The sequence below is a fragment of the Oryctolagus cuniculus genome, chromosome 18 (assembly GCF_964237555.1).
Source record: "Oryctolagus cuniculus chromosome 18, mOryCun1.1, whole genome shotgun sequence".
Taxonomy (NCBI): Eukaryota; Metazoa; Chordata; class Mammalia; order Lagomorpha; family Leporidae; genus Oryctolagus; species Oryctolagus cuniculus.
The window spans coordinates 3,517,501-3,542,264 of NC_091449.1; the positions used below are offsets into that span (position 1 = coordinate 3,517,501).

At 64.4% G+C, this 24,764-nt stretch overlaps 1 protein-coding gene across 1 annotated transcript; it reads left to right on the top strand.

The window, feature by feature from the left end:
• Positions 1 to 14,864: 14,864 nt before the first annotated feature.
• UBE2S (ubiquitin conjugating enzyme E2 S) lies at positions 14,865 to 19,974 on the top strand. Its single transcript, XM_008253775.4, has 4 exons — positions 14,865 to 15,065; positions 15,456 to 15,603; positions 18,368 to 18,558; positions 19,567 to 19,974. Exons 1-4 carry the CDS (start codon positions 15,063 to 15,065, stop codon positions 19,849 to 19,851), a joined length of 627 nt encoding a protein of 208 aa, XP_008251997.1. The 5' UTR covers positions 14,865 to 15,062; the 3' UTR covers positions 19,852 to 19,974.
• Positions 19,975 to 24,764: the final 4,790 nt, after the last annotated feature.

Below are 24,764 nucleotides of genomic sequence, written 5' to 3' on the forward strand. Positions count from 1 at the left end.
CTGGGTGGAGGCCCGGATGCTTGGACAGCCCCCTCCCACGGCCCCCTGAGGACCTCCAGGCCCTTCCAGATACCACCACTGCCCCTCACCCAGCCGTCTGTTCGGTGACAGGGTCAACCCAGCAACCTCTCCTTGTCCCCAGAGCCCCACCCTGTGACCCCACGGCTCAGTGCTCACAGGCTCGGACCACCCCCCTCAGAGACCCTGGACCTGTGGGAGGGGCGGACAGCTGACAGCCCACTCGGAGCCTTCCTGTTGGCCTGGCCTGGTGCAGCGCCCGGAGAGCAGCGAGTGACCCGGCCAGTGCCTGGGGGCTCGGGGTGCTGCCTCACCTCTCCCTGACGCCGCAGGGCCCCTATCACCCAGCGCACCCTCTGTACATAGCCATGCTCCAGGGCGGCCACTCCCCCACTCTCAAAGGGCTACACGCCCCCCTCCCCAGCCCCTTGGGCGAGGTGGGGGGCCTTTTCTTCCTCTCCTGGGCCGCCCGCCCCCATCCCGTCTTTCCCCAGTTACTGGCACTGTGGCTCATCTTGTCCTGTTGGGAGCCTCGGGGCCCCACCACACTGAGGACCTGGGGTGCTCGCTCTGGCCTCCGGGGACCTGGGGGCCGGCCCCTGGGGGGCATTCAGGCACATGTGACCTCCCTGCCCCAGAGGAGCCAGGAGACTTGACCACGCCCAGGCCCTCGCCTGCTCAGCACCCCACCGTGCACCCGGCTTTCTCCAGCCCCCGGATTTGGGGGTCTGGGCCTTTTGGCTTTTGTATGCCCCACACCTTGCTCTCTGCGGCCTGGGCCCCAGGTATCCCGCCTCCCAGCCCCCAGACCTCATTGGCTCAGCACAGGCAGCCCGACCCAGGGCCAGGACCCCTTATCTCAAATAAGCCATAGCGCAGAGAGGTCTTGGGGGGAGTGGAGCCTGCCCATCCCCCCTCGACGCTTCCCGAGCTGGACCTCGCCATTGAGTCTCCCTGGCCCCCAACAGACAACACCCAAGCACACACGTGCAGGCGCGCACACACACACACACACACGCGAGCCCCACTGCACCTCCCTCTGACGTGGAGCCCGTGGGGGTGGGGTCGCAGAGGGAGGAAGGCAAACCGTTCAGGACCAGAAGCCCCTCAGCAGCTCCCGCCCCCTCTCCCCGCTCCTCTCTCCAACACTGGCCCCGGTGAGGACAGAGGGAGCCGCTGCTACCTGGCACTTTCTTTCTTTCTTTTTTTTTTTTTTTTTGGAATAAACGGACACTTTCCTGACCCACGGCCTCCAGGCTCACTGCAGGCAGGTCTGGGTGGGTGCGCGGGGCCCAGTCCACAGTTCGCCCCCAGGGCTGTCCGTCCGCTGCCCAGCAACAGGGGGTGGGCTGTGCTGGGCATGTCCGTTCCGGGTCTGCTGTTGCTTGCAGATTCCAGAGGGCGCCTCCCCTGACGGGCTTCGGATGCTTTGGCCGGGCGTCATCAGCGCTCCCGCAGGGAGACCTGTCTGGGGCTTCTGGGGACTGGAGGTCTGGCTGGGGCGGGCGGGGCCGCTCCCCGTGTCTGCACATCCTCTTCCCTCCGTGCCCCATCGTTCCCTGTGCTGCAGACACTGTCCATGCTGGACCGGGGTCCTCCCCATGACATCATTCACCCAAGCTTCTCCTCTCACCGGTCCTGCTTCCAAATACGGTCACAGCCGCGGGTCCTGGGGGGCCAGCACTTCCGTGTCTTTTTAATTTTATTCATTTATCTTAGAGGGAGAGACAGACAGGCAGGCAGACAGACAACCTCCCATCCACTGATTCACTCCCCAGATGCCCGCAAGAGCGGGAAGGGGCAGGCTGAAGCCCGGAGCTGGGAACTCAGTGCAGGCCCCCACCTGGTACAGGACCCCCGTGCTTGGGTCAGCGTCCGCCGCCTTGCAGGCTGTGCAGTAGCCGGAGCTGGGGCTGGAAGTGCAGCTGAGACTTGAACCCAGGCGCTGCACATCAGGATGCGCAGGTCCCACGCAGTGTCAGCCTTGCAGGCACCGTCCCCGCCCCCACACCGGCCGCCGGCTTCGCGGCCCTTCCGCGAGCTGACCACCAGGGTGCGCCCGAGCGCTGCTTTGCGCACCACTCAGGGGTGGACGCCCGGGAAGACCAGGGCAGTGACTGCCCGCCTGGACTGCGGCGCCCGGGGGCAGGGCTCGTGCGTTGCCCGCCGTGGTGCTCAGCGCTGCAGAGTGAGAGGCACAAACACGGGTCCTGCTCGGGAGCAGGTCCTCCACCCTCCCACGAAGCCCTCTGGCTCGGGGGTCCCTGGCAGCCACAGGGACGCCCCGGAAGCTTCTCAGAGGCCCCGCTGTTTGCACTGCTGTGCTTCCGTGGCACAAGTCCCCCGTGCAGACCCAGAGCTGCCCGCCGAGCAGGCTTCCCACATTCGGCTGCTCTGTCACCTAGATGCCACGCCAGGGCGGCCTGTCACCAACCACAGGGCTGTAGGGCAGAGGGGAGGAGCTGCCGGTGGGGCGCCCGAGTTGCCCAGCGTGGAGCAACCTCCAGGGCACGCGTGTGGTCCCCGCGGCTTCCCGGGCTGTGCTGCGTCAGGGCCCTCAGGTGCATCCTCACTCGACCAGGCCCTGCCGAGTGACTCAGCTGGGCAGGACGCCCACGTCCTGGGGCCTCGGCTCCCGACTGCTGCCATTGCTGGGAACTGAACTGTCTCCCCCGGGGGTCTCCCTGGGGACCGGGGTGAAGCCACCGCCGGCACCGTCGGCATCCCATACTGGCACCGGTTTGTATCCTGACTGCTCCACTTCTGATCCAGCTCCCTGATAACACGCCGGGGAAAGCAGCGGAAGATGGAGCAGGTGCTTGGGCCCCTGCACCTGCGTGGGAGACCCAGAAGAGGCTCCTGGCTCCTGGCTTCAGCCCTGGCTGTTGTGGCCATTTGGGGAGTGAACCAGCAGGTGGAAGAGCACGCGCTCTCTCTCTCTCTTGCTCTCTCTCTCTCTGATACTCTACCTTTCAAACAAATACATACATATATATATATATATAAATTGAATTACGTCTCTCCACAATTCCTATGTGAAGTGCTAAGGCCTAACGTAACTGTTAAAGGAGGTGATCAAGCTTGGATTGGTCCTGAGTTGGGTGTTGATTTTGGAAAAGCATTTGAGAGAGAGACAGAGCTCCTCTCCGCTGGCCCACTCCTCCGATGCCTGCAATGGCCAACGCCAGGAGCCGTGAACTCCATCCAGGTCTCGCATGCGGGTGGCAGGCTCTCCAGGAAGCCCAGGTTCTCCGGCCAGAGCTGGCCGAGGCGCCCTTGGCCAGGGCCCCGGGAAGGCTGCCCCCCAGCAGTCAGGAGACACCGGGAATCCTGCCCTCCTCGACGCTCACCTGCTGCTCTGAGCCTGGGCCAGCGGCCACGATGAGACGTGGGCACTGGCACCTACCATCCTCCCACTACCTTTGCAGGTGCTTTTCGGGAAGGTGGGGGGTCTCGGACTTTCAGTGATTTCAGACAACAGGAAGCCCACACCGACAGTCCCGGCTGCGCTGAATTCTGGGTATGGACGTGGCGTAGCCGTGTCCCACACCCCGTGTGTGTTCACTCCAGGGCGGCTGGGTCGAAGGGCAGGCGGATGCCTACTGCTGCCCGGCTAGCCTGTGCCGGCTCGCACGTGCAGCTTCCTGGTTAACCCTGTTCTGCCTCAGAGGCTAAAACCCAGAGCACCTAAGGGTGTTCTGACTGAATTCAAAGTCTCTAGAGAGGGAGGGGCAGCGCCTCCAGCCTGGTCTGGGCCAGGAGCCACAAACTCCATCCTGATCTGCCCCGTGGAGGCAGGCCCAGGCACTGCTCTCCCAGGCACATTAGCAGGTTGCTGGCTCCGAAGCCCGGGCCAGCGCTCAGGGATGGGAGACCGGGGGCCATGGCGCCGGCCCCCAGGGGATGCGTGGAATTGCGGTGCGGACGCGCTGCCGCTAGAGGGCGCCCCTCCCTCCCTGGTCCACTGCCGACTCCAGCCTTCAAGTTAGAGCGACTAAGCCCCAGACTGTGGCCTCGGAAGCCCGCGAGGCAGGTGCCCTTCCCGGGGGAGCACGCCAAGCCCTGCGTCCCAGGCACACCGGGACAGTGCGCACCCTGCTCCCTGTACTTCCGGTTGGCTTTCTGGAATGGAAGCCCCACGCGGGAGGGGACCTGGCTTCCTGTCTTGTTCTCTGATGCGTCCCAGGCTCCGAGACAGTGCCTGGCATACAGTGGGGGCTGGCGTTGTGGTGCAGCGAGGTAAGCCACCGCCGTCAATGCCAGGAGCACTGTTGAGTCCCGGCTGCTCCACTTCTGATCCCGCTCCCTGCTGTGGCCTGGGAAAGCAGTGGAAGACGGCCAAGTGCTGGGTCCCTGCACCCACGTGGGAGACCTGAATGGAGTTCCCGGCTCCTGGCTTGGGCCTGGCCCAGTGCTGGCCACTGTGCTCATTTGGGGAGTGACCCAGCAGACAGAAGTCCGCTGTCCCCCCACCCGGCCCCAACATTCTGCCTTTCAAAGAAATAAATAATCTTTTTTTAAAAAAAGGTTTATTTATTTGAAAGGCAGACTTACAAGTTACAGAGAGAGGGAGAGGGAGAGGGAGAGAGGGAGAAGAAGAGAGGGAGACAGGGAAAGGGAGAGGGGGAGAGGGAGGGGGAGAGGGGGAGGAGGGAGGGAGAGGGAGAGAGGGCTTCTATCCACTGGTTCACTCCCCAAATGGCCACAATGGCTGGAGCTGAGCTGATCCGAAGCCAGGAACCAGGAGCTTCTCCCGGTTCTCCCACGTGGGTGCAGGGCCCAGGACTTGGGCCATCTTCTACTGCTTTCCCAGGCCACAGCAGAGAGCTGGATCAGAAGTGGAGCAGCCGGGACTCGAACCGGCGCCCACATGGGATGTCAGCACTGTAGGCAACGGCTTTACCCGCTACACCACAGCGCCAGCCCCGCTCTTTACCTGCTACGCCACAGTGCTGGCCCCAACAAATAATCTTTAAAAAAAAATGAAGTGCTCAGCTGTGTCCAAGAACAAGGCACAAAGACACACTCTGCTCTCCACAGCACCCAGCCTCAGCACGGGTGGGAAGGTGCTCGGAGTGCCCCCACCCGGGAGCTGCAGCCGCCGATGGAGCCAACTGCTGGGCATAGCTGCCCCCGTGTGTGCCGGGAAGGGGGGCTGGGTAGCGCCTCCAGCCTGGACGCGCTGTGCCCGCCGACTGCCGCAGCTCCTCTCCGAGCGCGGGCTTCTCTTCTGATGGGACACAGGTGCATGCGAGGAGCAAGAACGCAAGCTGGGGGACAACTGACGCTTCGCTGAAGACAGGCAGCACCGCATCCCACGGGGGCACCGGTCACACCCCGGCTGCTCCACTTCCGATCCAGCTCTCTGCTGAGCCTGGGAAAGCAGTGGAGGATGGCCCACGTCCTGGGGCCCCTGCGCCCGCGTGGGAGACCCGGAGGAAGCTCCTGGCTCCTGGCTTCAGATTGGCTCAGCTCTGGCTGTTGAAGCCACCTCTCTGTCTTTCTCTTTCTGCCTCTGTAATTCTGCCTTTCTTCTTTTTCTTTTTTTAATATTTATTTATTTGAAAGGCAGAGTTAGAGAGAGAGAGAGAGGTCTTCCATCCGCTGGTTCACTCCCCAGATGGCCACAACAGCTGGAGCTGCACTGATCCGGAGCCTGGAGCCAGGAGCTTCCTCCAGGTCTCCCACGCGGGTGCAGGGGCCCCAGCACTTGGGCCATCCTCTACTGCCTTCCCAGGCCACAGCAGAGAGCTGGATCAGAAGAGGAGCAGCCGGGACTCAAACTGGCGCCCCTATGGGATGCCAGCACTGCAGGCAGCAGCTTTGCCCACTACACCATAGAGCCGGCCCCTGTAACTCTGCCTTTCAAATAAATAAATCTTTAAAAAAATGTGAATTCCTGGGTCACCATAATTTAGCCAAGGAAGGGCACCCCTTTCCCACTTCCTCCACTCCTGCAGACTCCACCTGCCCAAAGGACCCAGGCTGCCCAGTGCCCAGACCTGCCCCCTTCTCTGCAGGCCGCCACCCCTGCCCACAGCAAACTTGACGCAGGTCTGCAGTGCGGGTCCCATGAGTGCCAGGCGCAGCCACACACACCCCCCCCCAGCAACACCGCTCAGCGCTCCCTAGGGCTCCCCCGGCGAGGCAGAGCCTGGCCACCGGCCTTCTGCGTTCTTCCCTCAAGCCCGTCTCTCCCCTGCCCTCCCCTCTCTCCCCCCTCGCCCCTCCCACCTTTTCTAAGTTCTTTCCACCACAGTAAATTTTTAAAAATTCTTTTAAAGAATGGCAGCTTTATTGAGAGTGATTCACGAAGACCTGAATTCCTGCACTCACGGTGCAGTCCTGTGGCTTCCAGCGCATCCACCGCTGTGCAACCCTCTGGGCTTCAGAATGTCCCCCAGGCCCCGAACGGTAACCCATGTCCGTCAGTTAGCACCTTCCTGGGCCTGGCCATGAAGCCACGGGCCCGTGCTCGGCGCGACTGGCACACAATCCTCCAGGCTCCTCCGAGTCACAGCGGCGCCCATCACTGCCTCCTGCCTCCCGCGTGTGGACGGGCCACAGGCAGTGCACCACAGCGGCTGGCGCCTGAGGGATGGGACCATCCGCACGGGACCTGGCGTGGACGGGCGGCTCTGGGGTCCAGCCTGGGAGTGGCCCTGTCAGTCACGCGCTCACGGTGCTGATGCAGCCCCTAGTGATGGCCAGCAAGCACGGGGAAAGGTGGTCAGGTCATCAGCCGAAGGGAAATTCAAACCCAGGCCAGCTGAGGCACGCACACCAGGGTGGCCATCTTCAAAAAGGCAGTCAGGGGGCCTGAGCTGCGGGCGGTGGTTCTGTCACTACCAGAGCGCCAGCACCCGGATCAGTGCTGGTTTGAGCCCCAGCTACTCCACTTCCAGTCCAGCTCCCAGCCGACGCGCCCGGGGAGCAGGAATGACAGCCCAGGTACCCGAGGTCCTGCCACCACGCACGGGACCTGGAGTCCCTGGCCTGGCCCCGGCTGCTACTGGTATTTGTGGAGTGAATCAGAAGATAGAAGACTGATCCCTCTCTCTGCCTTTCAAATAAAAAATAATATATATATTTGCAAACGGCACACCAGACCAAGGGCCAGCGTCGGTGCACCCAGGTACTTCCTTCGGCCCACGCAGGGCCTAAGTCACACCCACAGGTCCACAGTCCAACATGACTGACGGGGGTGGGGGCGGACTCCTGATGCCACGGCAAGGAATGTCGGACACACAGCCCCCCCGCCCCCTCCCGCCCCGGGAACAAACAACCGGAGTTCCCTCTGCGTGGCCCAGACGTGAGGCACTCGGAGCGCAACACCCGCCCGCCCCGAGCGCTCTGCCCGGGTCCGGCTCCGACACTCAGTGACGGGCGCGCGCAGCCACAGGCGTGCCAGCCCTGTTCTATTTTAATTTACGAACACTTCCTCAAGGACTGCAGGGCCCCCACCTGCGGTTAGCAGGCCTGTCGCCGGGGCTTGTGTGGCAGACACCACGCCTGAGTCCAATCCAGACGGGTGTCCCGTAGAGGGGGCGGCAGCCTGACTCACTGCTGCCACGAATCCCATCTCATTTTTACGGCCATCGGTCACCGTGACGGCCAGCACCCGGCCTCAGGATGCCCAGGGCCTGAAGCCCTCCGCTCGGCTGCTTAGAAGCCCGGGGTCCCTTGCTCCCTGGCAGTCAACAGAAGGCGCAGTTCCCCCACTGGGTGCTACAAGGAACCAGGCACACAACCTCCGGCCACCAGACCAAACGACCCAGAAGCTGGGCCAGTGGCCTCGGGCCCCGCCTCCGTCCCCACAGCCACAAGCGTTCCTCCAACAAGGACGCAGCCGGGAGAGAAAAGACACGTCACCACAGTTAACGTAACACCATCAATATTCTAGGGACACCCTGCGGCTTTAACACGGGGGACCGAGTTCTAGTTTTGTGTGGGGGTCTCTGACAGTGACGCGTAAGCAGCTCCCTGAGGTCGGCCACGTGGCCACACCCGACCCTGCTCCCCAGACTCCCTGCACAGCCCTTCCTCGCTGCCTCCTCCTTGCAGAACACCAGGCACTTCACTGGGGACAGAAGCTCCTCGCTCTCAGGACCCGAGGCTGTGGCACGGCAGGTTGGGCCGCTGTCTGCGCACCAGCCGCCCACAGCAGACTGCTCTGTCTTTACATTTTTCAAAGATTTATTTACTTATTTGAAAGGCAGAGTTAGGGGGAGGGAGGGAGAGGGAGGGGGAGGGGGAGAGGGAGAGAGAGAGAGAGAGAGAGAGAGCAAGAGAGAGTGAGAGAGAGCGAGAGAGAGCGAGAGAGAGCGAGAGAGAGAGAGACTTCCACCTCCCCAAATGGCTGCAATGGCTGAAGCTCGGCCGGAACTTGAACCGGCGCCCACGTGGGACGCCAGTGTCGCAGGCAGCAGCTTGACCACTAGCCCACGGCACGGCGCCAGTGCCCTTTCAGGCGCCGCTGCCCACTTCCAATCCAGCTCCCTGCCAACGCACCTGGAACAGCAGCAGACGATGGCCCGAGTGCTTGGACCCCTGTAACCCATATCCACATGGGAGACCCAGGTGGGACCCCCATCACCCGTACCCATGTGGGAGACCCATCACCTGTACCCATGTGGGAGACCCAGGTGGGACCCCCATCACCTGTACCATGTGGGAGACCCATCACCTGTACCCATGTGGGAGACCCAGGTGGGACCCCCATCACCTGTACCATGTGGGAGACCCAGGTGGGACCCCCCATCACCTGTACCCATGTGGGAGACCCAGGTGGGACCCCCCATCACCTGTACCATGTGGGAGACCCAGGTGGGACCCCCATCACCTGTACCATGTGGGAGACCCAGGTGGGACCCCCCATCACCTGTACCATGTGGGAGACCCAGGTGGGACCCCCCATCACCTGTACCATGTGGGAGACCCAGGTGGGACCCCCATCACCTGTACCATGTGGGAGACCCAGGTGGGACCCCCCATCACCTGTACCATGTGGGAGACCCATCACCTGTACCCATGTGGGAGACCCAGGTGGGACCCCCATCACCCGTACCCATGTGGGAGACCCAGGTGGGACCCCCATCACCTGTACCATGTGGGAGACCCAGGTGGGACCCCCCATCACCTGTACCATGTGGGAGACCCAGGTGGGACCCCCATCTCACCCGTACCCATGTGGGAGACCCAGGTGGGACCCCCATCACCTGTACCATGTGGGAGACCCAGGTGGGACCCCCCATCACCTGTACCCAGGTGGGACCCCCATCACCTGTACCCATGTGGCTCCCAGCTTCACCCACTCGCATCATTTTGAGGGGCTAACCAGCAGATGGAAGATCTCTGTATCACTTTGCCTTTCAAATAAATCTTTAAAAAAATAGATACATAGGGACCGGTGCTGTGGCATAGCGGGTAAAGCCACCGCCTACGGTGCCGGCATCTCATATGGACACCAGTTCGAGTCCTGGCTGCTCCACTTCTGATCCAGCTCTCTGCTGTGGCCTGGGAAAGCAGTGGGGGATGGCCCGAGTCCTTGGGCCCCTGCATCCGCGTGGGAGACCTGGAGGAAGCTCCTGGCTCCTGACTTCAGATTGTGCAGCTCCAGCCATTGCGGCCATCTGGGGAGTGAACCAGCGGATAGAAGACCTCTCTCTCTCTCTCTCTCTGTGTCTTTCAAACAAATAAATAAATCTTTTTTAAAAAAATTAAATAAACAAAACGGCTGGTCAGAGCTATCCCTTCAGCCCAAGGGTCCTCTCCTGTGCTAGTCTTCTGGGTGTTGGCATCTCCTACAATCCCTAAACAGCAGCAGGCTGTCCAGCAGCTAAACCCGAGGAGCCACGTGCCCACGCTGTCACGGCCTGGACACGGGAGCAGAACCTTACAAGCCGCAGCCTTGGCGTGGGCCTCACCCATCGGCGGCAGAACTGCGAGAACACAGCCACCTCGCCGCACCCTGGCGCCGGCGCCTCCTGCACCTGCTCCGCTCTCCCTCCTCCGTCTTCCGGAGGGTCGTGGGAGCCACACAGATGTCTGGAGCCAGGGGTGGCCTGTCCACACCTGGTGAGGACTGGCAGGGCACTAGCGTTGCCGCCACAGCGGGGCCAGGTCCAGGGCAGGCTGCAGTATCTGGGAGTGGTCCAGGTGGCTAATCCTCCCCTGTGCACTTACGGGCAACGCACACGCCTCCCCGCAGCCGTTGGGGGGCGTCCCCCCCTCACGCAGCCTTCCAGTGTGGAGGCCAGCCCGCGCCACGCCTTCAGTCTGGCCTCCTGCCGTGCCCAGCGGTGGGGCACAGCCCGTAACGCCTGTCTCCTCTGCTCCCCGACCTGAGCAAACGTGAAGAAGGGAGCTCCACACAAGACCTGGGATGGGGCGGCGGGTCAGGCAGCTTCTTGCGATGCCAGTAGCCCCCGTCGGAGCGCCACTTCAAGACCCTGCTGCTCCTTTCTGGATCCAGCCCCACGCCAATGCACCTGGGCAGGCAGCGGAGCGGCCCACGAGGGAGGCTGGGAGGCAGCTCCTGGCTCCGGCCTGGCCCACACCTGCCAGCCGCAGTCACTTGGGAGTGAACCAGCAGATGGAAGATCTCCCCCTCTCTGCTGCTGTCTTGCAAATAAATATTTCCAGAAAAAAATAAATAAAAGAGCTGGAAGAGGCGTGCGGTGTGGTCGTTGGGTCCCTACAGCCGCATCAGTGCCTGGGTTCAACCCTGGCTCCCCCGCTGCCGATCCAGCTCCCTGCTAACGCACACACTGGGAGGCAGCAGATGACGGCTCCCACGTGTGACCTGGATGGCGTTCCCGGCTCCCGGCTCCAGCCTGGCCCAGCCCCAGCTGTTGCAGGCATTTGCAGGAGGAACCAGCAGATGGGAGACGTGTTTCTCTCTGTTCTCTACAGGACAGTGGAAGAGGCGGGGTTAGCCTTGTCCAAGCTACGAGGGAGCTGGGGCTGGGACCCGGCTTACAACATCCAGTACAGCGCTCCAGGGGCAGCCCCGCGGGCCTGGCGCTGGGCTGTCCCACGCGGCAGGAAGCCCAGGGGCAGCCCCGTGGGCCTGGCGCTGGGCTGTCCCACGCGGCATGAAGTCCAGAGGCAGCCCCGCGGGCCTGGTGCTGGGCTGTCCCACGCGGCAGGAAGTCCAGGGGCAGCCCCGCGGGCCTGGCGCTGGGCTGTCCCACATGGCACTGTCTCCTGACAGCATTTGCACTTGGTGTCCTGGGTCTCCAGATGATGTCGCTGTTGCTTAGCCTTCGCCGTCTGCCTCCCTCGTGGTCATCCTTGACCTCTCTCTGCCTCGCCCACTGCAGCCCAGGTCCCAGCCACACCCGTCCCTTCTGTGGGTGATTCCAACAGCTGCTTCCACTCAGCCATCAGGGACGCGGAGACGCCGAGCAAGCCCTGACCCGACACACACACCCAGCTCCAAACCCGCCGCGGCTCCCGACTCCCTCGGCGTCCTACCTGTAGCCCAGAAGGCCCAGAAGACCCCTTCTCCCACCCTGTTGCAGTCGCACACGCCACCAGCTCACACCTCAGCCCAGCTGTCCTGAGACCACTCCGCCCTTCTGATAAGCACAGCTGACCCCCTGCGAGCCGGAGCTGACACCAGTGCCCGGGAGGCCTCCCTGACCACACGCCCTGCCCCCGCCCCTGCCGTCCACCGCACGGATGGACTACTTCCTGACACACTGCTCCTGTCTGCCCCACCACAGCCAGCCCTGCGGCGTCCATGTGCTGTCTGGCGTACCCCAAGCACCAGGTCACCGCCCGGCACGGCGTCACCGCCGGTGCTAAGGGCCTGCTGAAAGAACACCTCCATCTGCTGGATCCTGAGGGCTGCGACACCTGCCCTCCGCCCCCATCTTCTAGGCAGGGAGGCAAAGGTCAAAGAACAGAACGTGGGAAAGGAGGCGAGGGGAATGGCTTTGTCGGGAGGGACCTCGGAGGAGGACGAGGGCGGAACACAGCCAGGCCCAGGGACCCCACGCTCCACGTCGTCAGGCGAGGGACAGGCTGAGACCAGCAGCACGGGGACGGGTGCCCAGGGCACACCCAAGAGATGATCCAAGGCTTCCAGGCCTTGGGGATTTGGGACTCATTTTCAAAAATGCAGTGGGGAGGAGCCAGCGCTGTGGTACAGCCGGTAAAGCTGCCGCCTGCAGTGCAGGCATCCCACATGGACACCAGTTCAGGTCCCGGCTGCTCCACTTCGATCCAGCTCTCTGCTATGCCCTGGGAAGGCAGTGGAGGATGGCCCAAGACTGGGCCCTGCACCCGCGAGGGAGACCTGGAAGAAGCTCCTGGCTCCTGGCTTCGGATTGGCCATTGCGGCCAATTGGGGAGTGAGCCAGCAGATGGAAGACCTCTCTCTCTGCCTCTCTGTAACTCTGCCTTTCAAATAATTAAATCTTAAAAAAATAAAAAAGCAGTGGGGGCGTAGGGCTCGTGAAGGGATCTGAGCGGGTGGGGCCTGTGAGATTTGTCCTTCAAAGCAGGGAGCCTCCTCGGAAGCTGCAGCAGAGCTGACTGCGCGGGCGGGCAGAGGCGGGCAGAGGCGGGGATGCAGAGTCGGAGACCGCGGGGGCGGGAGCGGAAGTGCACAGCCCGGATTCAGGGTGCGAGTGACCCCTCCCTCCCCAGGCCCAACCTACACCTGCTCCTGCGCCCTCACCCGCACTGCCGCTGAAGTAGGCTGGAATACAGATAAGATCGATTAGGTTTGTGGGCTGGAAGACCACGCCTTCACCACGCCCCTGTGTGACCTCACGCCCCTACCTGGCCACACCTGGTGCCCATAGCCCATCAGGTGAATTAACCACTCCCCTTTGGAAGTGGGTTAAAAGCCCGGGACATGGTGTGTCCTGCTCTTCTCTTCTGCCCTGGCCTCTGGCCAGGAGGGCGCTGGCTGCAGCCCTGCGTGTCCAGGGTGCGTGGCCTTCGGCCGCCCGGCCTAGGCTTGCTGGCCTAGGTGCTCCTCCACGTGGACGGCTCCTGGTGCTCGTATGAACCCAGATTTGCCCCTCTCTCTCAGATAACGCTCTCTCTCCTATGCATCTTTCTCACTAAATAAAAGCCTGAGATGTGCCGTGCTGCCTCGTTTACCCGTGCCGGTACTTAGGACTCCTTTCTAAATACTAGGCAGGAACCCTCTCGGGCTTATTAATATTGGGGATTTATTAATAAGCATGTGGTGATATCCTATGGCACCCCAAATTCCGGTAACATGTGACATCCCAGATGGCATTCTGGGGAACTCTAAGGGGCCCCACTTTGGTATAGATTTTAGGGGCTCATCTCCCATACCACCAGGCCTGCTTCACCCACAGAACACACCGCTCACCACATCCAGGGGCCCCGCCACGACCCCAGACCCCAGCCTCCTCAGGGTTCCGGGGTGGCCCTGGGACCCCCTCCCCCGGTCTTTCCCAAAATGCTTTTCCCGCGGCTCCTTAGAGGCCAGGGCACGCCGGCGACCCCTCCCCACTCCCACCGGGGCGAGGGTGTGAGCGCCCGCAGAGCGTGGTCATCCCCGCGGAACGCCCGCAGCACGGTGCGTGCACATGGCAGGTGCAGCAGGTGTCCGCCGGCCCACCGGGCGCTCCCGCCCCGGCCCGCTGTGCTCCGGTGGGTTCCTGAGGGGGTCCAGTTTAACGGCCAGCTCCGCCTCTCCGGGCCGGACCTCCGGCTTCCTCGCCTGTCAGACGGGCTAACCCGACAGCCGGGCCCCGCCAACCTCGACCCGCTGCCCCCACGAGCGCACGGGGCCACGCGGGGCCTCAAGGCCGCCCCCTCGCCTGGCGTCTCCGGCCACGGACACCCGCGTCCGCACACGACGCCCTTCCCAGACTCCTGACCGGGAAGGGGCGTCCCGGAAGAGGCCGGGAGCCGCCTGTCCGTCACAGGTAGAGCCACGCCCCGCGCCTCCCTTCCTTCCCGGGCATCCCCAGGGCTCCCCGGCCGCACGCGCAAGCAGGCCCCGCGTCCTCGCCGAGGCCAGGCGAGGGTCAGGGGCCACACCCCAGAGGGCCGGCCGGCGAAGCACGTCTTCCACGCCACGCCGGCGAGGCTCTGAGCCTCGGGGACCTGGGCATGTCCGGCACAAAATGGCGCCTCCGAGAAAAACGAAGCGGGATTTCCCGCGCCCGCCCCCGGCCCAGGGAGAGGGGGCTCGGCGGGCACTGCACGCCTCATTTGCATATACAAAAAATCAAGACATTTCGTTGGCTGGAAGCACTTTGGCCCGCGCTCTTCTGGGTAGTCATTGGTCGCGCTCCTTTCTTGCCCGCCCCCCAGCCTCGGCACCGCCTTCTCCGTCAGGGATTGGTCCGCGCGAGCCTCGTGACTCCCCCATCGCTAGTGCGCGTCCGTTCGGCCCGAGCGCCTTCCGTCACCCGTTTAAAACCCACGAGTCCCGCCCCCTCTCGCCCCTCCCCGCGCCTCAGGGCGACCGTTAGTCGCGTGCGCGTCGTTCTCGGCGTCGGGGCACGCGCGCGTAACTCGGGCGTCCGATTCAAACGGCCCAATCAACGGCCGCAGCATCTCCCGCGCCCCCTTCCTCGCTGCTCCGCGCCCTCAACCGCCGCCCTCTCCCGGCGCGCTTCCCGGCTCCTGCGCGCCCCCGCGGGCCGGCCCGCCGCTCAGCCCCCGTCCCAGCCTCTCTCGCTTCTACCTGAGCTGCGCGGAGGGGGCGCCAGCGCGTGAGCGCGGAGGCGCGTGCGTGCTGACGTCACGAGCCGGGCGCGGCGCGGCGCGGCCTGCGGGGGGCGTGGCCTGCGGGGGGCTACAAAAGGGCGGCGGGGCGCGCACGGCGAGTTCAGTCCGGCTCGGCTCCCGCGGCGGGCGGAGCGGCGTGCGGTGTGCGCGGCGGCGGCGGCGGCGGCGGCGGCGGCGGAGGGGCGCGGAGTGGAGCTGCGGGTCCGCGCCAGGACCGCGGCGGCGGCTGTTGACCCCTTCCCCGCGCCCCGGTTGGCTTCCCCGGAGATCGCAAGAAGGGGGCCGGGGGGACCCGCCCCCGGCCGGCCGCAGTCATGGTGAGCGCGGGGGTCGGGCCGGGCAGGGCCGCCGAGGGGCTGTCCTGGAAGAGCGGGCGGGCGGGCGGGCGGGCGGCCTCCGGGGTGGGCGCAGGCCGGGGCGGGGACTCCGGGCCTCCCGCAGGCGGGGCCGGAGCCTGGTTGTGCGGCAGGTGTCCCGGCGCGGGAGGCCCGGCGGGGCCGCGGGGAGGGCTCCGGGCGCCTGGTGGTCCGCCCGCGGCTGTCAGCGGGAGCGAGGACGTCCCGCCGCCATTTCCAGGCCTCGGCCGAGATCGGTGGGGTAGGGATGGCAGGCCCCGGGCGCGGCTGGCAGGCGGCCTGGGCTGCAGGGTCGAGCGCAGGGCGGCCCCCAGCTGTGGGCGGCTCACGCTGCCTCCCGTCCGTGCCCAGAATTCCAATGTGGAGAACCTGCCTCCGCACATCGTCCGCCTGGTGTACAAGGAGGTGGCGATGCTCACGGCCGACCCGCCCGACGGCATCAAGGTCTTCCCCAACGAGGAGGACCTCACCGACCTGCAGGTCACCATCGAGGGCCCGGGTGAGTGCGGGGCCGCGCGGGGCAGCGACGGGCGGGCCCTGTTCCGGAAGTGTTGGGAGCCCGCGCGCCCGGGCTCAGGACGGGGCTGTGAGCGAGGGGACCCGCGGAGGGGGCGGGAGCCTGCCGGCCGCAGGTGCGCCAGAGGGTCCCGCACTCCATCCTGCAGCCAGCGGCCGGGGCCGCCTGGCGGGAGCCGGGGCCGGGCACACCGTCCCTGCTCGCCCCTGGGTTCCCACAAAGCCAGCGAGGTGCGAACAGGAGCTCCTGAAGGGGCACTAGCCCTGGTGGCCAGCTGGAACGGGGCTCTGTGGGACAGAGAGGAAAGTCGGTGGGGAGGCACCGGCTCTTAGGTCTGCTAGGCCTCTGGTCTGGGAGGAGAGCTGGAGTCGGTACTGTGGTTAGCCCGCACAGGGCCCCCAGACCCACAGGCCAGGCTGTGATACCCGCACAGGGCCCCCAGACCCGCAGGGCAGGCTGTGATGGCTACACAGTGCCCCCAGACCCGCAGGCCAGGCTGTGATACCTGCACAGGACCCCCAGACCCGCAGGCCGAGCTGTGATGGCCGCACAGGGCCCCCAGACCCACAGGGCAGGCTGTGATGGCCACACAGGATCCCCCAGACCCGCAGGCCAGGCTGTGATACCTGCACAGGACCCCCAGACCCGCAGGCCGAGCTGTGATGGCCGCACAGGGCCCCCAGACCCGCAGGCCGGGCTGTGATGGCCTACACAGGGTCCCCCAGACCCACAGGCCAGGCTGTGATGGTCACACAGGGTCCCCAGACCCACAGGCCAGGCTGTGATACCCACACAGGGCCCCCAGACCCGCAGGCCGGGCTGTGATACCCACACAGGGCCCCCAGACCCACAGGCCAGGCTGTGATACCTGCACAGGGTCCCCAGACCCACAGGCCAGGCTGTGATACCCGCACAGGGTCCCCCAGACCCACAGGCCAGGCTGTGATGGCCGCACAGGGCCCCCAGACCCACAGGCCAGGCTGTGATACCTGCACAGGGTCCCCAGACCCACAGGCCAGGCTGTGATACCCGCACAGGGTCCCCCAGACCCACAGGCCAGGCTGTGATGGCCACACAGGATCCCCCAGACCCGCAGGCCAGGCTGTGATACCTGCACAGGACCCCCAGACCCGCAGGCCGAGCTGTGATGGCCGCACAGGGCCCCCAGACCCGCAGGCCGGGCTGTGATGGCCTACACAGGGTCCCCCAGACCCACAGGCCAGGCTGTGATGGTCACACAGGGTCCCCAGACCCACAGGCCAGGCTGTGATACCCACACAGGGCCCCCAGACCCGCAGGCCGGGCTGTGATACCCACACAGGGCCCCCAGACCCGCAGGCCGGGCTGTGATGGCCCACACAGGGCCCCCAGACCCGCAGGCCAGGCTGTGATGGCCGCACAGGGCCCCCAGACCCACAGGCCAGGCTGTGATACCCACACAGGGCCCCCAGACCCACAGGCCAGGCTGTGATACCTGCACAGGGTCCCCAGACCCACAGGCCAGGCTGTGATACCCGCACAGGGTCCCCCAGACCCACAGGCCAGGCTGTGATGGCCGCACAGGGCCCCCAGACCCACAGGCCAGGCTGTGATACCCACACAGGGCCCCCAGACCCGCAGGCCGGGCTGTGATACCCACACAGGGCCCCCAGACCCGCAGGCCGGGCTGTGATGGCCCACACAGGGCCCCCAGACCCGCAGGCCAGGCTGTGATACCCACACAGGGCCCCCAGACCCGCAGGCCGGGCTGTGATACCCACACAGGGCCCCCAGACCCGCAGGCCGGGCTGTGATGGCCCACACAGGGCCCCCAGACCCGCAGGCCAGGCTGTGATGGCCGCACAGGACCCCCAGACCCGCAGGCCGAGCTGTGATGGCCGCACAGGGCCCCCAGACCCGCAGGCCGGGCTGTGATGGCCTACACAGGGTCCCCCAGACCCACAGGCCAGGCTGTGATGGTCACACAGGGTCCCCAGACCCACAGGCCAGGCTGTGATACCCACACAGGGCCCCCAGACCCGCAGGCCGGGCTGTGATACCCACACAGGGCCCCCAGACCCGCAGGCCGGGCTGTGATGGCCCACACAGGGCCCCCAGACCCGCAGGCCAGGCTGTGATGGCCGCACAGGGCCCCCAGACCCACAGGCCAGGCTGTGATACCCACACAGGGCCCCCAGACCCACAGGCCAGGCTGTGATACCTGCACAGGGTCCCCAGACCCACAGGCCAGGCTGTGATACCCGCACAGGGTCCCCCAGACCCACAGGCCAGGCTGTGATGGCCGCACAGGGCCCCCAGACCCACAGGCCAGGCTGTGATACCCACACAGGGCCCCCAGACCCGCAGGCCAGGCTGTGATGGCCATACAGGGTCCCCAGACCCACAGGCCAGGCTGTGATACCCGCACAGGGTCCCCAGACCTGCAGGCCAGGCTGTGATGGCTCACACAGGGCCCCCAGACCCGCAGGCCAGGCAGGAAGCCCGCGGCGTGTGGCCGCGGGGGCAGGAGGACAGCACAGTTCCCACGGTGGCCGTGGCCCGTGGGCACATGCAAGGTCTGCCCTGGATCTCTGGGCCCCCTGCCCGGGAGGCTGCACGGAGGAGCTCTGCCCAGGAAGCCAAGAGGGTGCTGGGGTCTCGGGGGACAAGAAAGCCCATCCCCCAGGTCTCGCCCGGGCCCTGGGGAGTGGGCTCGGAGCTGGGCGTCCCGAGCCTCTGCCGCTGACCGCCCCGCGCCCGCCCGCAGAGGGGACGCCCTACGCTGGCGGCGTGTTCCGCATGAAGCTCCTGCTGGGGAAGGACTTCCCCGCCGCCCCCCCCAAGGGCTACTTCCTGACCAAGATCTTCCACCCCAACGTGGGCGCCAACGGCGAGATCTGCGTCAACGTGCTCAAGAGGGACTGGACGGCCGAGCTGGGCATCCGGCACGTGCTGCTGGTGAGTGGCCGGCGCCCGCGGCGTGCGCGCTTCCCACGGAGCTGCGGAGGCCGGCCCAGGCTCCGTGCTCGCAGTGGTGCCGCCGTCGGCCGGCTGTAACTCGCCAAGGACCCTCTGCAGTGTCGCCGCAGCCTGGGGCGCAGCTGCTGCCGCGTAGCGCATTCGGGTCACCTGGGGCCACCCTAGGAGGACAGGGAATTGGGGCTTCCCCGGGCACGGGGAGGGGTTGTGCTTCCCGCCTGCCGCCTCGGCGCAGCTGCAGGGCTGGGCCCACTGGCTGGGCCGCTGGGGGCTGGGGGCTGGCGGCCCTGCCTCCCGTGTGCAGGTGCAGGGAGAATTCGGTGGTCGGAGCAGCACTGGGCAGCGCCTATCACGGAAGGCAGCGCCCCGTCTGCCGTTCAGTGCCCACACGGCCCCCAGCAGGGGCCACAGCCAGCACGGGAACTCAGTCCAGGTCTCCCACGTGTGTGGCCGGAGCCGGAGCCGGAGCCGGCTGCTGACCCCCGCCTGCTCACAAGGAGCACAGGCGGCTTCCCGGCGGGGCTCCGTCCTGGAACTGGCGGTGGGGGAGGCCCCGCCAGCCGGCCCCACCTCATCACGCTACCCCGTTTGGGTGGCTGATGGGCTGTTGAGTTCCCACCCCTTCCCGGACCGCCCTCAGGACCCCTCCTGGGCACGTGAGACCCCACACTGGAGTGCCTGTTCCAGCCCCGGCTGCTCCACGTCCCACAATGGCCCGAGCTCTTGGGTCCCCGTCACCCATGTGGGAGACCTGGATTGACATTCTGGGCTCCTGGCTTTGACCTGGCCCAGCCCTTGCTGCAGAGTGAGCCAGTGAGCTCTCTGTGGAAGGCCCAGCCCCCCTCAGCAGCCACTGGGCCTCTGAGCCACACGGGGGCAAGGTCACAGCCACAGGTGGTCTCGCGGGCCCGGCTCCCTGGGGTGGCCCTGCCTGTGAGTTAGGGGAGGGTCCCGCGAGGCCTCCCTGACCAGGCCCTCTCCCCACAGACCATCAAGTGCCTGCTGATCCACCCCAACCCCGAGTCTGCGCTCAACGAGGAGGCGGGCCGCCTGCTGCTGGAGAACTATGAGGAGTACGCGGCGCGGGCCCGGCTGCTCACCGAGATCCACGGCGGCGCCCGGGCCCCGGCCACCGGGGCCGCCGCCTCCCAGGACCCCGGGGCCCCGGGAGGGGCCGAGGGCCCCACGGCCAAGAAGCACGCGGGCGAGCGCGACAAGAAGCTGGCGGCCAAGAGAAAGACGGACAAGAAGCGGGCGCTGCGGCGGCTGTAGTGGGCCCCCTCCCCTCCCTCCTACTCTGTCTCTAAGTTATTTAAGTTATGGCTGGGTGGGGGAGGGTGGGGGGGCACTGGGACCTGGATTTGTTTTTCTAAATAAAGTTGGAAAAGCAATGTGGTGGATGAGCCAGGCTGGGGACGGGCCGCGGGCGTCCATGGAGGGCTCTCACGGCCGCACGGGGGCCTCGTGTGTGTCGCCTTTGTGACAGTGGGTGCTCAGGTGACAGTGGGTGGCCCAGGACGGCTGGGTGAGGGGGGCGCCCTCTGCCCCCAGCTCTGCCTGTTGGCGGCCGTGTGCCCCCACTGGAGTGTTGCCGTCTGCCCGGGGTTCCAGGCTCCCGTGGCGGGTGGTTTTGGGGCTGCGAGGCCAGGATAGGCTGGGTGCCCGCTGTGGGTGCCACCTGCGCACAGCAGTGCCGCCCTGTGGCTCTCGGCCTTGTCCAACAGAAGGCCCAGCGCTTAAGCTGCCGACAAACCATACAAAGGGCTTTCTGCCCTGTGGGAGGAGTTGGGACTGGGCCCCTCCCCCCTGCTCCAGGTGTCCCAGGACAGAAACAAGCTCGCTTTATTTTGAAGGCAAAGCATCGGAGAGAGCTCTTCCATCTGCAGGTTCACTCCCCACGTGGCCACAACAGCCAGGGCTGGGCCAGGAGCCTGGAGCTCCATCCTGCATCTGGGCGCCTGCCTGTGGCGCCGGGGGCCCAGGCACATTAGCAGGAGGCTGGACTGGAAGCCGAGCACTGCAGGCTGCCGCGTCATCTGCCGCACAACAGGAGCCCCCACCCCCACCCCTAGTTAGCAAGGACAGAAAGCTGCAGGAAACACCCAAACCTGGCCTCGGCCCCTGGGTCCCGGGGGCTTCCTGGGCAGGGGGCAGCCTGCGACCCAGCTCGTCCTTGCTGGGCCCGGGCAGCATCAGGAAGGGGGCCGCGAAGTGAGGCCCCCAGCACCCCAGACGCAGCCCTGCCGGTGCTGTCTCCAGGGCTCCTTCGCAGCAGAGGAAAGCGGCCTGCTGAGTTCTGTGAACCTGCCGCGGGGGCAGTCCTGGGGGAGCCAGCCCGCGCCCCTTACAGCTGTGCCAACTCTGGCCGGTGAAGTGCCGGACTCAGCTGGCGGGTCCAGAGATGGGCGTCACAGGCATCAGCGCTGCGGCCGCTGCTCCCACGACCACCTCCCATTCCAGAGTGCCGGTTCCGGTTCCGGTTCCAGTCCCGGCTAGCGCGCCGGGGAAGGCAGTGGGAGGTGGCCCGGGTGCACAGGCCCCTGCCCCCGGCCTGGCCTCCGGGCCTTGCGGCCACCTAGGGAATGAAGCGGAGGACCGAGGACTCGCTCCCTCTGCTACTCTGCCTGTCAGATAAATACACAGATCTTTAAAGACCGACTGCCAACAGTTGACGTCTGTGGCAGTGGGGACCTAGAACGGCGCCCACACTTTGGAAAAGAGTTGGGTCATTTCTCATCAGACACACACTGCCCGTGTGACCCAGCGTTCCATTCCCCGTTAGCCGAGAGGGAAACGTGTCTACACAGTGGCTTACAGTTTTCATGGCGCCTTTAAGATTTGCTTATCCACCTGCTGGTTCACTCCCCACATGGCAACAATGGCCGGGGCCCTGCCGAGCAAAGCCAGGAGCAGGCGCTCCACCCAGGTCTCCACGCGGGCGGCAGGGCCCTCACTTGCTGCTTCCCGGGCGCGTTGTGAGAGCTGGCTGGGCAGTGGAGCAGCCGGCCTCCCCAGCACCTCGACATCCAGCAAGGTCACGGGCCGCGGCTTAACAACCCCTCGTGCCACAATGCCAGCCGCTATTTTTGTTTTTTAAGTTTTCTTTTTACTTATTTGAAGGCAGAGATGGACACCATCTGCCTACTGTTCACTCCCCAAACACCCGCAACACTGGGCCAGGCCAAGGGCAGGCGCTTGGAACCCAGGCCAGATCCCCCCACAGGAGCACGGAGCCTCAGCCGCTGCCCCCAGGGTTCACGTCAGCAAGAAGGTGGGACGGCGGCGCCGCGGCTCACTAGGCTAATCCTCCACCTTGCGGCGCCGGCACACCGGGGTCTAGTCCCAGTCGGGGCACCAGATTCTGTCCCGGTTGCCCCTCTTCCAGGCCAGCTCTCTGCTGTGGCCCGGGAGGGCAGTGGAGGATGGCCCAAGTGCTTGGGCCCTGCACCCCATGGGAGACCAGAAGCACCTGGCTCCTGCCTTCGGATCAGTGCGACACACCGGCCGCAGCGCGCTGGCTGCGGCGGCCATTGGAGGGTGAACCAACGGCAAAGGAAGACCTTTCTCTCTGTCTCTCTCACTGTCCACTCTGCCTGTCAAAAAAAAAAAAAAAAAAAAAAAAAAAAAAAAAGTGGGACCAGAAGTAAGGTCAGGGCCAGTGCCGGGCGGAGCGGACGATGCCACCACCTGTCACACAGCATCCCATGGGGTGCCGGCTCCAGCCCCGGCTGCCCCACTTCCGATCCAGCTCCCTGCTTCATGGCCTGGGAAAGCAGTGGAGGATGGTGCAAGTGCTTGGGCCCCTGCACCCGTGTGGGGAACCTGGAGGAGGCTCCCAGATTCAGCCCGGCCCTGCCCCGGCCGCTGCTGCCACCTGGGGAGTGAACCAGCAGATGGAAGATCTCTCTGTATATGTCTGTCTGTTAACTCTGACTTTCAGATAATTTTTTTTTTTTTTTTTGACAGGCAGAGTGGACAGTGAGAGAGAGAGACAGAGAGAAGAGAGAAAGGTCTTCCTTTGCCGTTGGTTCACCCTCCAATGGCCACCGCGGCCTGCGCACTGCGGCCGGCGCACTGCGCTGATCCGATGGCAGGAGCCAGGTACTTATCCCGGTCTCCCATGGGGTGCAGGGCCCAAGCACTTGGACCATCCTCCACTGCACTCCCTGGCCACAGCAGAGAGCTGGCCTGGAAGAGGTGCAACCGGGACATGATCCGGCGCCCCGACCGGGACTAGAACCCGGTGTGCCAGCGCCGCAAGGTGGAGGATTAGCGGCGCCGGCCCAGAAAAATTTTTAAAACTAAAGGACTGACTCAGGCACTCTGATATGGGATGTGGGAACAGATCAAACTGTGGCTATTGACAGTTAATCAGGAAGAATTTTCCTGAAGTCATACGATGGAATACTACTTGGCAAAATATTGACACAACATGAATGCATCCCAAAAAATTTTTTAGAGATTTATTTGAAAGGCAAATATAGAGAGGTAGAGACAGAAAGAAGTCTTCCATCCGCTGGTTCACTCCCCAAGTGGCCGCAACAGCCAGGGTTCGGCCAAGCCAAAGAGAGGAGCCAGGAGCTTCCTCCGGGTCTCCCACCCAGGTGCAGGGGCCCAAGGACTTGGGCCATCTTCCGCTGCTTTCCCAGGCCATAGCAAAGAGCTGGATTGGAAGTGGAGCAGCAGGGACTCGAACCAGTGCCATATGGGATACCACTACACCATGGTGCTGGCCCCTGCCCCAAATATTCTTAAACTTTTCGTTTATGGCTTTGCTTAGGATATAAATGCTCTGCGGCATAGAGGGCTAAATCTCCACCTGCACTGCCGGCATCCCATATGGCGCTGGTTCGAGTCCCAGCTGCTCCACTTCTGATCCAGCTCTCTGCTATGGCCTGAGAAAGCAGTGGAAGATGGCCCAAGTGCTTGGTTATTGTACCCACATAGGAAAAAGAAGCTCCTGGCTCCTGGCTTCAGATCAGCCCAGCTCTGCCCTTTATGGCAATTTGGGGAGTGAACCAGCAGATGGGGGACCTCTCTGCCTCTGTAGCTCTACCTCTCAAATCTTTTATAAAAAAATGTTGGATGCCCTTACTTGGATTCTGCAGGTGAGAGGGAGTGGCCCCAAATAAAGACCCTGGACAGAGCCCCCCGCCACCGCCAGGAGACTCTGGTCTGAAACCATGGCCTAACTCAGACACAGCAGCCCCTCATCACAGCTGGCAAAGCAAGGACCCCTAGCAGGATCGCCCAAGCCTGAAGGCAGGCTGCACCTGGGTTAATGATAAGCCTGCAATTTGTCTCTGTCCCGCATGACTGAGGCCAGTGCCTGGAAAATGTCCATTATAACCGAGATTGTTAAGACTGTAACTGGCATTGTTAGGATCATACTTGGTATCAGTTTCACATAGGCTTTAGGTCAGCTTGACCCCAGTAACCATGCATCCCCCCGATCCTAGCACAATACTTTTTTTTGACAGGCAGAGTGGACAGTGAGAGAGAGAGAAAGGTCTTCCTTTTGCCGTTGGTTCACCCTCCAATGGCCGGCGCACTGCGCCGATCCGATGGCAGGAGCCAGGAGCCAGGTGCTTTTCCTGGTCTCCCATGGGGTGCAGGGCCCAAGCACCTGGGCCATCCTCCACTGCACTCCCTGGCCACAGCAGAGAGCTGGCCTGGAAGAGGGGCAACCGGGACAGAATCCGGCGCCCCGACCGGGACTAGAACTTGGTGTGCCGGCGCCGCTAGGCGGAGGATTAGCCTAGTGAGCCGCAGCGCTGGCCTATTTTTTTTTTTAAATTTATTTGAAAGTCAGCATTACACAGAGAGGAGAGGCAGAGAGAGGTCTTCCATCTGCTGGTTCACTCCCCAAGTGGCCACAACGGCCAGAATGTGCCAATCCGAAGCCAGGAGCTTCTTCCGGGTCTCCCACGCAGGTTCAGGGCCCCAGGACTTGGGCCATCTACCACTTTCCCAGGCCACAGCAGAGAGCTGGATCAGAAGAGGAGCAGCTGGGTCTTGAAACGGCGCCCATATGGGATGCCGGCACTTCAGGCCAGGGCACTAACCCACTATACCACATTTTTATTTACTTACTTGAGAGGTAGAGTTACAGAGAGGGAAAGACAGAAAGGCCCTCCATCCAATGGTTCACTCCCAGGATGGCTGCAAGGGCTGGAGCTGAGCCA

Excerpts from the sequence above, each read along its gene's own strand:
- UBE2S (XM_008253775.4), top strand. Across the intron at positions 15,604-18,367 it reads GGTCACCATCGAGGGCCCGG|AGGGGACGCCCTACGCTGGC; the intron begins GTGAGTGCGGGG and ends GCCCGCCCGCAG. Across the intron at positions 18,559-19,566 it reads GCATCCGGCACGTGCTGCTG|ACCATCAAGTGCCTGCTGAT; the intron begins GTGAGTGGCCGG and ends CTCTCCCCACAG.